Below are 13,803 nucleotides of genomic sequence, written 5' to 3' on the forward strand. Positions count from 1 at the left end.
CTGGGTAATTTAACATGTTCAATTTCAGTTTCCCTATTGTGGAAAGATTATACCTTTTTATGTAATGTAAAATTGTACATATACCGCTTCGATGTTCTGCAATCCTAATTCAAAAATCACCTACCACTGGTCTCAGTAACCCTGAATTCTGTGAAAGATGGTGTGAAATCACAAATAAGTGCTCCTTTGACTTGATGGTCCTAATAATTCAAGAAACTACTAATCAGCTGGATAAGATTTGTCAACAGATACAAGACACACGGACCATTTTGGAGAAGGATTGTGTTGATCAAGATAAACTGAGAGACTGGTTTTTGGAGTGTGACCAATACAAAGAGAAGATAGAAATGGAGATCAGAACTATTAAAAAGAACAAATTTGAAAGAGATCTTGGTAGGGTGTCCTCGTGGAGAAATGTTTCATCTAGGTATAAAATTCAGAAAATATTCCCTCATCAACACGTGTCCATGGAGACAGATTCTGAGACTCAATTAAGTAAGGCTTTCTCTTCATCTTTTTTAGACGATGTGACACCTTGAAGGCGACAAATATCCAAAGGCAATGTGAGAGGAAGAAAAGGAGAAAATGTAGGAGGGGCAAGAAAAAGAGACTTTTCTCCCCGGGCGATATCAAACTAGGAGCAGACAATATCCAATGGGATTAATTTGTCTGATAAAACCGTTTCTCTTGCAGATTTAACCGCTTTGAGTAAAGGACTGTCTTTTGTCCCTACAACCAATTATGATGAATTCAACACCTATATGGAGATATTTTATAACAAACGTGAATACAAAGTTTTCAATAATTTAATTAAGGATGAACGAAATGCTCTGTTGGATTTAAGGAAAGATAAGACTATTATAGTCAAACCAGCAGATAAGGGTGGTTCCATTGTAGTAATGAATTTTGCTAACTGTGACCTAGAAGTAGAAAGACAAGTGATAGTGCCTTTTATAAGAAACTGAGTTCTCATCCCAACAATGTTTTTAAGAACAAAATTCAGGAATGTCTACAACAATTTGTGGATGTTGGTGAGATTACAAAACAAGAGTTTTGATTTTATGATTACCCAATTACACCAGTTATCTATACACTTCCCAAAATACATAAAGACCTTATTAATCCTCCAGGAAGACCGATTATATCTAGAATTGGGTCTCTTACTGAGTTTTTCTTCACCATGGAGAGGATCCTCTAATCATCCAGCACTGTTGTCCTCTATGGATGTCCAGGCCTTTTGATGTTGCTGATCTCACCAGTGCGTTCTTTTTTTTCTCAGAATGTAACAAACTGTTGATTTGGCTGAATGTTCCTGCTATCTCTCTGGTGGATTTGTTTTGTTTTTGAAGCCTAACAATTGACTATTTCACTTGTATGAAGGGCTCCTTTGACTGCATGATGTGGGTTCAGAGCAACAGCTTCTAAATGCAAATGGCACTCTTAGAATCAACTCCAAGGCCCGTATTCCTGGAGATTCTAAGAATCCTTTTAGAGAGCTCATAATTTATCTTAAAAATGTCTAACTAGGAGTCAGCTTAAAAGTGATTCAGGACCAATCTGAGAGCAACTCTGAGCGAGGAAAAGACAAAAACGGGCCGACCCCGTTGCTAGCTGACACATTCTTTTGAAGACTGTGATTGGTTGGTTGTCAAGAAGGAAATAAAAGAGCGCTTTTAAGAGTAGGGTAAAAGCCTTCACTTTGAAATTACAGGCGTAATTTTTCCTGTTTTACCATACTCCCGCTCTCTCTCTCTCTCTCACACACACATTATATATGTACTGTATATATATTCTTTATTTTTTATTTACCACGCTGTCATACTTACGGTGTTTTATAGGAAATGAACAGAGAAATATCCTAATAAGTGCTGTAACAGACCCAAATATCACTGCAGCATAGTTGCATTTTTCCAGTTGCCAAATATGTTAATGTAGTGATTACGTGCATTTCTGGCGCTATGGCATTTCAGCGCGGTGTCGGAGATGTTAGCATGTCTTTAATAGGATCGGTCACAAACATGATCCCTGCACAATCTAATGTGTAGCGTCTTATTAACTCACTGTCATGCATTGTGTGCAACACATTTCTTCTCCCTCTTCATGTTTCGTCCATTTTCTCCACTGCTAAAGAAACTCTTAAGCCCCTTAAAAGTCCTCGTCTGTACTCCTAACAATTTTGGACCTTAAGACCTCTTTTAAAGGTTAAGACGCTTTCTGAATTACTTTTTTCTTTACTACGATCTTTTCTTTAAATTTAAGAGGAAACACCCACATTTCTAAGAATTTGCTTAGAATTTTGTTACTAGGAGCAACTCTTAGCATTAAGATTTTTCATGAATATGGGCCCAGATCTTTTACCTCCTTAACTGATGTAGAAATAATTAAGGAATAGCCCACATCTGTCCATGAAACAGCTTTTGAGTCAATTACTTATGGTCCCTTGAAAAAGGGGGAGGTACATATTAAAGAGCTGTAATTCCTTAACCTTTCCTCCAATTGTGATGAGAATACCCTAAAAAAAATAAAGCTCAGAGTGTGCACATTAAGCCAATATTCATTATGTATCTGTAACTTGAATGTGTTTTGGTCAGCAGCTAAAGTAATACAAATTTTGCTTGTGTCCAAATACATATGGACCTGACTGTATATTGATGATAATTGTATGTTATGGTTAGTTCCAGAAAATCGACTGCTACAATTTTAGTTTTTTAGTTTTTTTTTAACACAAGAGATGAACACTTATTTTCTACAGTTAATTATAATGATATATAATGTTAGAATATATAACATCCTCTATTGTATGGTATCATTACGATTATTTAACTGCTGCTGATCGAGACGGGGCATCCCTGATCTCAAATCATAAATATCAAACATGTTGATGTTTAAATATCAAACATGTTTGATATTTACGACTCTTGATCTGGCTGCCTCTGAGTCATACCTGCGATAGACAATGAGAGTGAGTAAGCGTCACTTACTGGATGTTGCGTTCTTCTATAGCTGAAACTTGACAGCCACAAACATGCCACGAAAGCAGAGTACATCACCCGTATTCTATGTTATTCTTTGTTTTTCACTGTGAAACAAAACGCATGGCAGGAGAGCCAGCTGACAATGTTGATTGTCCTCTATTTGTTTATCTTCTCTAGTCACGTTTGATCTCGCGAGTCTCCATGAGATCTCGTTTCACTGTGAAATCATTCCTATAATCGGCAAGTGTGTGGTCTCGCAGTCTGATCAAATCGTCTAGTGTTCAGAGGATTATAAGGCAGTTGAAACTGTCTTCATGTCTGTGATCTCACATTCTTTTAAAATCGTATATCCTATTTGCTCAGATATAAAAAAGATCATAGACAAACACTGGTATATTTTAAAATCTGATCCTCTCCTTAGTGATATCTTTGAAAAAACACAAGAGGTTTGTGTATAAATGCTCTGCTAATATATGTGATATCCTTGTGAGAGCTGAAGTTAATTCATCTGTAGAACCGAACGACCCACTTACTTTTTAACTATTCCCTCTGACAATTTTAGTTGTGGTCGTTGTGCCCAGTGTAATTTCACTACAAAAACGAATGTCTTCTCTAATCTAGGGCTGCAACAACGAATCGATTAAATCGATAAAAATCGATTACTAAAAGAGTTGGCAACGAATTTCATAATCGATTCGTTGTGTTGCGTGACGCGGAGACGTTTGATTATAAAAAAAAAAAAAAAAAAAAAAAAAAAAAAAAAAACTTTAGTTGAGCGCGGAGCAGGGTGAACACACTCGGTCTCTCTCGAGCACGGATGCTAGCAGAGTTCGGCGCCTCATAGACAGGGCGGAGCTAAAATAAAAAACGAGCGGAGGTAGAGGAAAGATACATGGGAGACAGAGAAATCCGTGCGACCCAAGTCATCCAAGGTGTGGGAGCATTTCACACTAAATAAACAGAAAAAGTGTGTTAACTGCAATGCAAAGTGTCTGAACAAAGTAAGTGTGTGTGTGTGTGTGTGTGTGTGTGTGTGTGTGTGTGTGTGTGTGTGTGTGTGTGTGTGTGTGTGTGCGAGTGTGTGCGAGTGTGTGCGTCTGCGAGTGTGTGCATCTGCGAGTGTGTGCGCCTGCAGTGTAGTGTAGAGAACAGGTTCTGACATTCAAACAAATCCTGTTAAATTTTCTGATTTGTATTGTTCTTTATTTTTTATAAATTATTTATTGTTCTGCAGGTGCGTGTCTACGTGGTTAGGTGCCCCCTCTACCAGATGTCTTGCGATAGGCTTGTTTTTAGTAAATTTCTAACTGCATCTGGCGTATCTTGGCATGTGTAGTCAGCTACCTAGGGCCGCTTACTTCTGTTCTTTATTAATTTTAGGCATTTTAGGGTGATCTAAATGACAAATGTCGAGAGCGCATAATGTTACGCGATCATGTAATGCGCGAGCACGCATCTCTCCACTCGCAAGCGGATTTCCTTCACTCGCACAAAACTGGACGTGTGCTTTTAAATATACATTGTTCTTTTATGAATTGGCTCGGGTCTCACTCAGATATTGTGAGTATGCTCAAACGTTATCCTCGCATCACTGAAGACCAGAAAAGCTTTTTTTTTTTCTAATTCAAGTGAAGAGTAGGCTTTTCTCACTAAATGGAAGCAAGCTGAATATAGTTAGCCTTCTCTAGTTATTAATTTTATTAATACTTATTTTAGTTAAGTGCTTAAATTGTAAATATGCATTTATTAAATTATTTTATGTAGTGCATTTGTATTTTGTTGTTTTTGATTATAGTTATAGAAGCATATCAACCAGGTGCTCTCTTAAGGCACATTTTCACATATTTTGTCCCTTCTATTGCTATCAATATGCTGATACTTCGAGAGCGAATCCTGCATAAATATGCAGATGTCATTCCCAAAACTTTGCAACGTGTGTGGGCAAAAAACAAAGTTCTACATTTTAAATGGATTGCCTAGAAAGCTTGCAAAGAGCGCTCATAACCAATAAAGCTGTCACTCTTTGTTCATCGCGATCTCACAAAGTTCTGTGAGGACCAATGAATCTCACACTGTGCAATTAATAGCCTATATAATATAGGCCTATTAACATCATGTATCCAACCCCTCCCCCCGGCCACCCTCTTTTGAGGCAGTGCCCCAGACTGGCCCCCCCATTTAAAATGCTCTAGACACGCCCCTGTTGTTCTGGCAGCTCAGGTGGCACTTTATTTAAAAAAAAGTCTATATATTTGGCAGATGTAAAGCATACGTGTATGTTTTTTGTGTTAGTCCATTTTTATTTTATTTTATTATTATTATAACAGCTCTGGGATGTTCAAGGAGCAATGTGTTTGTGCACTTTCTAAATATTTTATTTCTGTTTTTGAATAAAGGGTTGGAAATGAATGCCTTGTTTTTTTTTTTTTTTTGTCCGATTCATCGATTAATCGAAAATATAATCGACAGATTAATCGATTATTAAAATAATCGTTAGTTGCAGCCCTACTCTAATCCTCATTCAGGAAGGGAGTTTAAAATCAAGGGTGTCATCACTTGTAGTACTAAAAATTGTATTTATATTATAAAATGAACATGTGGGTTAGCGTATATAGGAAAGACATAATGTGCTTTAAAAACTAGGATTGCAGAACATCGAAGCAGTATACGCACAAAAAAATCCGGTAGCAGTACATTTAAACTTAAAAAGGCATAACCTTTCCACAGTTAGGTATATAGGAATTGAACATGTTAAATTACCCAGGAGAGGTGGTGAAGTCAACAACATTTTATTAAAAAGAGAAGCTATATATATATATATATATATATATATATATATATATATATATATATATGTATACATGTATACACTAAACACCCTTTCCCCTAAGGGTATAAATTTAGAACTTGATCTTAACTCATGTTTGTAATTGATATTTTTTGTTTTGAAAGGTGAATGTTGTTAATGCAGCCTTATTTGTTTTGTTTTATTTACCAAAGACAACTGCAGACAATGCCGGTGCTTTTGCCTATTGAAACATTAAGGTTTGTTTTACTTTTCTTATGCGTTTAATTTAACAGAACACATTATTATTATTATTATTTTTTCTGCTATGTTGGTGATCCTAATAAATGTCACAGCAATGTGTCTAGAATATGTTTTGCATTAAGTCCGATGCTTCTTTTTCTTTATTGCTTGAGTACATATTTCATTATGTCTTTTCAAATTAAATTCATGAAGAATTTCAGTCAGGTTTCAGGCCTCACCATAGTACAGAAACTGCACTTCTTAAAATTACAAATGCCTTACTTATTGCTTTAGATCAAGGCTGCATCTCATTGCTAGTATTACTTGATCTTAGTGCTGCGTTCGACACTATAGACCAGAGGTCCTCACTATTTTTTTCATGGGAGCCGCACTGATAGGGCAAAGTCAATCGGAGAGCCACTTTTACGGCAAAGTATCAAAAGTTACATCCAGTCATAAATAGCATGTCTTTTTATCAATCTGTCATCCCTGATATGCAATGCAACACAATACAAAAGGTGCTATCATTCTTTAACATTTACGAGTCAAATTTGTAACTAGGACAAGATGATTTAAAAAAAAAAAAAGCAGGATTACCTTAATGCTGGGAAGACCTTATTTATTTATTTTTTCTACACTAGCCCATCATGTATCTATTATCTAACCATCCAAGTGCACATTTGCGTTAAGAGCTGGCAAAAAACTGGCAAATGCACAGTGAGTCAGTGTCATGGACATAGGACAGAGCAAGTGTAAATATCTCTAGTCTATATTTCCATCTTGTAATGCCACTGTTTTAGGTATTTTTTTTAAATATAAATTATTTGTAATAGAGCACTGTCTGGCCATGTTTACACCAGTCCAGACAGTTGTCGTGCCACGCCCCGCTGCGCTAAAATTCTGTCAACACTTGACACGAAAAAGCAACCATTGCAAATCATTTGAACGTAGTGCCAGTACAGTTCGTCATAAATAGAACGGGGCATCAGTGTAGACAACATCAATGGGTTCCAGAGTATGTGAGCGAAGTGGAGCGCCAACAATTTCCTCTCCGTGCTCCGAGCATTTAATAATCACTCCGCTCCAGCTTCCTACCACATGACAAGCTAAAAACAGCATTAAAAGGTATACCTGTTGCTTTTTGCAGTGCCAATTTTGTTTCTGATTAAAAGAACTATAACTTCCCGCTCACGTCATCATAGCCTTCACATTCTTTTTTATTTAAGTTATCCATCTCTATCAAGCTAGCTAAATATGTTTAACGTGAATTATTGCTAAATATGCAGTTATATTACAGTTGTTGAGCACGTGAGTGGTAGTTGGCATGAATTGTACTCGTGCTGGAGCGGTGGTGGAGAGCTCTTGGAACGAGTGAAAACGACGCTCCGACTTTTAAAAAATCCGTTCCTCTCTCCATTGAAAATTACACCTCTCCGCTCTCACTCCGCTCACGTACTCTGATGGGTTCTATTGTCTTTTGTCGGATCGCGCAACCTGCGTTCGGTTTAGACATGGTGTGAGTATTTTAATGGGTCATGTTATAGCCCTGCTTGTTTTTAATGTTTTTGTGAAATATCTGTATTGACTACATGATCATATCATCATATTATTTACTGCCATGCGAGCCACAAAGTAAAGCTTGGCGAGCCGCATGAGGCTCGCGAGCCGCGCAATGAGTAACACTGCTACAGACCATGATATACTCATAGATCGATTACAAAACTATACTGGTATTCAAGGGCAGGCTTTAAGATGGTTTAGATCCTACCTGTCCGATCGCTACCACTTTGTTCATTTAAAAGGAGAGTCATCACAATTATCACCAGTAAAGTATGGAGTACCACAAGGATCTGTCCTAGGTCCTCTGCTATTTTCAATATACATGTTGCCTCTTGGTAATATTATTAGAAAATACGGGATTAGTTTTCATTGTTATGCTGATGATACTCAACTATATATCTCAACAAGACCAGATGAAAGTTCTAAACTATCTAAGCTAATAGATTGTGTAAAAAATTTAAATTTTTCCTATTAAATTCAGACAGAGATATTACTTATTGGACCAAAAAAAACAGTACACAGAATCTCTTGGATTACAATTTGCAACTAGACGGATGCACTGTCACATCCTCTAAAGTAAAAAATCTGGGTGTTATATTAGACAGCAACTTGTCCTTTGAAAATCATATTTCCCATGTTACAAAAACAGCATTCTTCCATCTTAGAAACACTGCCAAGCTTCGAAACATGCTACCTGTTTCTGATGCAGAAAAGCTAGTTCATGCATTCATGACCTCTAGACTGGACTATTGTAATGCACTGCTAGGTGGTTGTCCTGCATCTTCAATAAACAAGCTACAGATCCAAAATGCAGCGGAGTTCTTACCAGGTCAAGAAAATATGATCATATTACCCCAATTTTACAGTCCCTGCACTGGCTACCTATTAAGTTCCGTATCATTTACAAAATATTATTACTTGCCTATAAAGGCCCTAAATGGTTTAGCTCCTGCGTACCTAACTTGTCTTCTACCACGCTACAATCCAACCCGCTCCCTAAGGTCGCAAAACTCTGGACTTTTGGTAGTACCTAGGATAGCAAAGTCTACTAAAGGAGGTAGAGCTTTTTCACATTTGGCTCCCAAACTCTGGAATAGCCTTCCTGATAACGTCCGGGGTTCAGACACACTCTCTCTGTTTAAATGTTTAAATTATGTCTCTATTTGTTTCTCTGTTTCTAGTGGTAACTAGGAATGACAGAAGCTTCAGTCTGGATCCAACCCTTAAATGATCTGAGATGACCGAACACCTGGGAAAAGATAATGCCAACCCCTCAGAGGACTTCGGAGGATGCCAATGCTCAGACAACATACAGAATTACCAAATTTTGCCATAAGTCAAACATATTAAGGTTCTGCAATATATAAATATATTGTGGAAACTTAAATTCCTGTAGAGCTGCTTTGCAACGATTTGTATCGTAAAAAGCGCTATACAAATAAACTTGAATTTAATTGAATAGGCCAGTGCTTCCCAAACCTGTCCTGGACGCCCCCCTGCCCTGCACCTTTTCTATGTCTCCCTTATCTAACACACCTGATTCCACTCATCAGCTCGTTAGTAGAGACTGCAAGAACTAAATTGGGTGTGTCTGATTAGAGAGTATGTGTGTGTGCCTGACGAAGGTCAACATTGCCACTTTTAACTTTTTCTAAATAAAGGGAGAACAACAGCATGCAGATCTTTTTTGTATCATTTGATGTACTCTTTGATCTTGCACCTGGCCAAGACGCTTTGGATGTGCATACTTTTTTTGTATGTAACACTAGTATTTTCACCAGCTACAAAATGGTTTAAAGTCAGCTATTTCTATTTTCTGCCGTAGTGTGTCAGTAGGAAATAACAATTTATATTTCCAAACCTTAATTTTGCCATTACTTGTAATAATCCAGTGAGATTTTTGTTTGCACAAGGAGTCAGACAACAGCCAGTGCTCCACACAGAGTCTGACTGGAATGACATGAAGAAATAGAACAAACTGAGACAGACTAAATCCAGAAGAACTGTGGCACTACTGTTAATTACTGTTACTAATTAACCTAGAAAAATTAATTCAAAACTGACCCATATCGTGAAGTTGTTGGTGTTTCACAGCCCTAGAAGTCAGTTTCTACAGGCCCAAAATCTTATGCCTCGCCAACTAATTTTTCCAGTCTGCCAATTAGACACCACCTTGGGATGTTGACCACTTGACCACTCCAAATTCCCTGATACAATCTGTTCATCTTCACATTTGATCATACCTTCTTTACTGTACCAAGAACCTGGCAGATCTTGAAGATTTCATCCACCTCACTGTTGCCAGGAAACAGAGGTCGAAGTGTGTAGAGTTCAGCCATGATGCAGCCTACCGCCCAGATGTCTATTGGTGAGCTATACACTGGTGACCTCAATAACACCTCTGGAGCTCGATACCTGAACACATAAGACAGAACTTTGAAATGCTCACATTTCAGCCAGTAGGGAAAACCAAGGCCAGTTGGACACATTAACTCATTGTTCTTAAAGGGGTGGTTGAATGTTTTTTTTTGTTTGTTTTTTGTTTATGGGGTTTAACATGTTAATTGACCGTTTTTTTTTTAAAAAAACATTATTTTTCACATAATTTACCTTTATTCCACACCACTCTCTCCCTTCTCCTATAAACACGCTGATCATTTCCTGATTTTATGAAGCCCCTCCCTCAGATATACACAATGGGCTCAGATTGGTTAGCTGGTCCAGTGTGTTGTGATTGGCTAAACCGCCTCTAGTGTGTGTCTAAACTTCCCGCCCCTCACCTCAGCTGCATGTGCTCTGGTTGTATTGTAAACAATGGCATTGTCTATATTGCTTATCAATTTAAGCCCCATTGAGACCCAGAGAATATTAGTGAAGAGGATCGCGCAGAACCTGTGCAAGCACAGCTCTTAATGGTATGTTTTTAGTTTGTTGTTGTCTCGTATTTTTAGATACGCTGTTATTTGTAAATGCTACTTCTGTTAGCTTTTAATATATGGTTTTATCCTGATTAAAGATTTAATACAGTACGGCAACCGCACACACGACGATGTATAACGCTTCTCATAGCTATGTGAAAATAAGTGTATGTGGAACAGTTAATTTTTGTAGCGGAGCTGACGATCTGAATGAGAGAGAGAGATGCAGAGCATGTGCAGAGCAGGGCGATGCGAGGAACGGGATTGAGAACCGCTGCTTTAGAACAATGATTTTGAAACTTGTGAATCCATTAGAATCGTTAGAAGTCAGAATTGCGATTCATTTTTAATAGATTTTTATGTGCACCCCTAGTTTTCTCTTCCTTTTCTCTAAAGCAGCACAACATGGCCTCGCCTCCTTTGTTGCTTGTTCCCGGGGGTGGGGTTTATCTGGGTTTGTGACGTCACAAACCCGTGAAGAAACTCGTTGTAGTCCCTACAAGCTGTTTTTGTAGGCATTAAACTGCCATAATTTTAAAAGACGATATCTCTGTTTGCATTGAACTTTCAGCATCGTAAATTTGCAGATATTGTTTATGCTCAAACAGCAACATTACACACTAATGTTAAAAAAGTGAAATCGCAATCAGCCACCCTTTTAAAGCTTCAAAGCTAAACAATAAATGATATATAGTAAAAATTGATAATATATGTAGTAAAAACCAACTAATTTTACATTTAATTTTTTTACATTTACATTTACAGTCAGTACCAGATAAAAGTGATTAATGGCACTATTGTTGGCACGTATCTTTTAGCATGTTTGCATGCTAAAAGATGCTTTTGCCTGTTGGCATGTTTCTTTTAATCAAAGATAAAGGATTTGTATTATAAAATTAAACGATGATCTCCGCCCTCTCCTAATATTATGGGCATGTCTCAATACAATATTTTTACTTTTGCTGCTTTATATTGTCATGCATTTGTCAGGTTGTGAAATTGCAAAGTCCAGTGACTCTTTTTTTATACTCTTACCATCGTGTTGAGACGTAGTCTGTATAAGGAGGCCGAGAGCGGATCTCTCGAGCCAATCCAAAGTCAGCAATTTTCACCAGCTCTGGACCCATACATAGCAAATTTTCCGGTTTCATATCCCGGTGAAAAAATCCTACAGGATCGTGCCAAAAAGACATGTCAACATGCACATTAGAATGTATCTACAGTGGGGGAAAAAATTATAATTATTTGATCCCCTGGTGATTTTGTACATTTGCCCACTGACAAAGAAATGATCAGTCTTTTTAATCAGTAATTTAATCAGTAATTTGATCAGTAATTTTAATGGAAGGTTTATTTGAACAGTGAAAGCCAGAATAAAAAAATAAAAATAATAAAAAAAAGCATTTCAAAAAAGTTATAAATTGATTTGCATTTTAATGAGTGAAATAAGTATTTGGTGTCTTTAATACAGGTAACGAGCTGAGATTAGGAGCACGCAATCAATCAGATTCCCAACTCTCCACCAAGGCCAAGACCAAAGAGCTGTCCAAGGATGTCAGGGACAAGATTGTAGACCTACAAAAGGCTGGTATGGGTTACAAGACCATCGCCAAGCAGCTTGGTGAGAAGGTGACAACAGTTGGTGTGATTATTCGCCAATGGAAGAAACACAAAATAACTGTCAATCTCCCTCGGACTGGGGCTCCATGCAAGATCTCATCTCGTGGAGTTTCAATGATCATGAGAACAGTGAGAAATCAGCACAGAACTACACGGGAGGATCTTGTCATTGATCTCAAGGCAGCTGGGACCATAGTCACCAAGAAAACAATTGGTAACACACTATGCCGTGAAGGACTGAAATCCTGCAGTGCCCGCAAGGTCCCCCTGCTCAAGAAAGCACATGTACAGGTCCATCTGAAATTTGCCAATGATTCAGAGGAGAACTGGGTGAAAGAGTTGTGGTCAGATGAGACCAAAATCGAGTTCTTTGGCATCAACTCAACTCGCCGTGTTTGGAGGGAGAGGAATGCTGCCTATGACCCCAAGAACACCATCCCCACCGTCAAACATGGAGGTGGAAACATTATGCTTTGGAGGTGTTTTTCTGCTAAGGGGACAGGACAACTGCACTGCATCAAAGGGACGATAGACGGGGCCATGTACCGTCAGGGCCAGGGTATTGAAAATGGGTCATGGATGGGTATTCCAGCATGACAATGACCCAAAACACATGGCCAAGGCAACAAAGGAGTGGCTCAAGAAGAAGCACATTAAGGTCCTGGAGTGGCCTGGCCAGTCTCCAGACCTTAATCCCATAGAAAATCTGTGGAGGGATCTGAAGTGTCGAGTTGCCAAATGTTGCCTCGAACCTTAATGACTTGGAAAGGATCAGCAAAGAGGAGTGGGACAAAATCCCTCCTGAGATGTGTGCAAACCTGGTGGCCAACTACGAGAAACATCTGACCTCTGTGATTGAAGGCTTTTGCCACCAAGTACTAAGTCATATTTTGCGAGGGGGTCAAATACTTATTTCACTCATTAAAATGCAAATCAATTTATAACTTTTTTAAAATCCATTTTTCTGGATTTTATTTATTGTTATTCTGTATCTCACTGTTTAAATAAACCTACCATTAAAATTATAGACTGATAATTTCTTTGTCAGTGGGCAAACGCACAAATTCAGCAGGGGATCAAATAATTTTTTTTTCCCACTGTATGTACATATATATACATACATACATACATACATACATACATATATATATTTTTTAGCTAATTTTTATTTAAAAATGGGCTTTCATAAGCTACCATGTCTGGTGGATAATAAGCTTCATTTCCTAAAGTAACTTTAACAAACATGTCACATATCACTATTATAAATGTAATTGGAACTAATTAATGTTCATAAGGGTGTTATGAAGATCTTTAACACATCAGAGAAGAACAAATGAAAGAGTAAGAAATCTTACCATGCTTGTGCACAAATGCCAAACCAGAGAGAACTTGAAACATGATGTTCCTTATTTCATTCTCAGTAAACATCTTATTTTCCCTGATGTCAGAGAATTTCACACACAAGAGAGACAGAAGACAAAAGAAAAGAGAAACAAAGACAGAAGATAAGAAAAGAACAGCCCCACAAGTATGTAACCCATAAGATGTGTGAGACTCAGTGGTTTTCTGTTTGTTTTCAGCTCTTAGTAAGATACTATAAGTTAAAGGGTTACTCCACCCCAAAATGAAAATTTTGTCATTAATCACTTACCCCCATGTCGTTCCAAACCCATAAAAGCTTTGTTCGTCTTTGGAACACAAT

The 13,803-nt window shown here is 37.8% G+C and overlaps 1 protein-coding gene across 8 annotated transcripts in view; it reads right to left on the reverse strand.

Annotated features, from left to right (window-relative positions):
• The window catches only part of LOC306865279 (serine/threonine-protein kinase MAK-like), a 78,095-nt gene that overhangs the window by 45,647 nt on the left and 18,645 nt on the right, over positions 1–13,803 (reverse strand). For 4 of the 8 annotated variants that reach the window (XM_079409805.1, XM_079409806.1, XM_079409802.1 and 1 more), the window contains 3 exons: positions 13,457–13,539; positions 11,517–11,649; positions 9,807–9,978 (listed from right to left, as the gene is read on the reverse strand). In XM_079409805.1, the coding sequence (XP_079265931.1) occupies positions 9,807–9,978; positions 11,517–11,649; positions 13,457–13,539 (388 nt within the window). The remainder of the gene's footprint in view (positions 1–9,806; positions 9,979–11,516; positions 11,650–13,456; positions 13,540–13,803) is intronic. The other 4 variants (XM_079409807.1, XM_079409808.1, XM_079409804.1 and 1 more) reach the window with 1 other exon arrangement.

Source organism: Barbus barbus (genome assembly GCF_936440315.1).
Source record: "Barbus barbus genome assembly, chromosome: 46".
Classification (NCBI taxonomy): domain Eukaryota; kingdom Metazoa; phylum Chordata; class Actinopteri; order Cypriniformes; family Cyprinidae; genus Barbus; species Barbus barbus.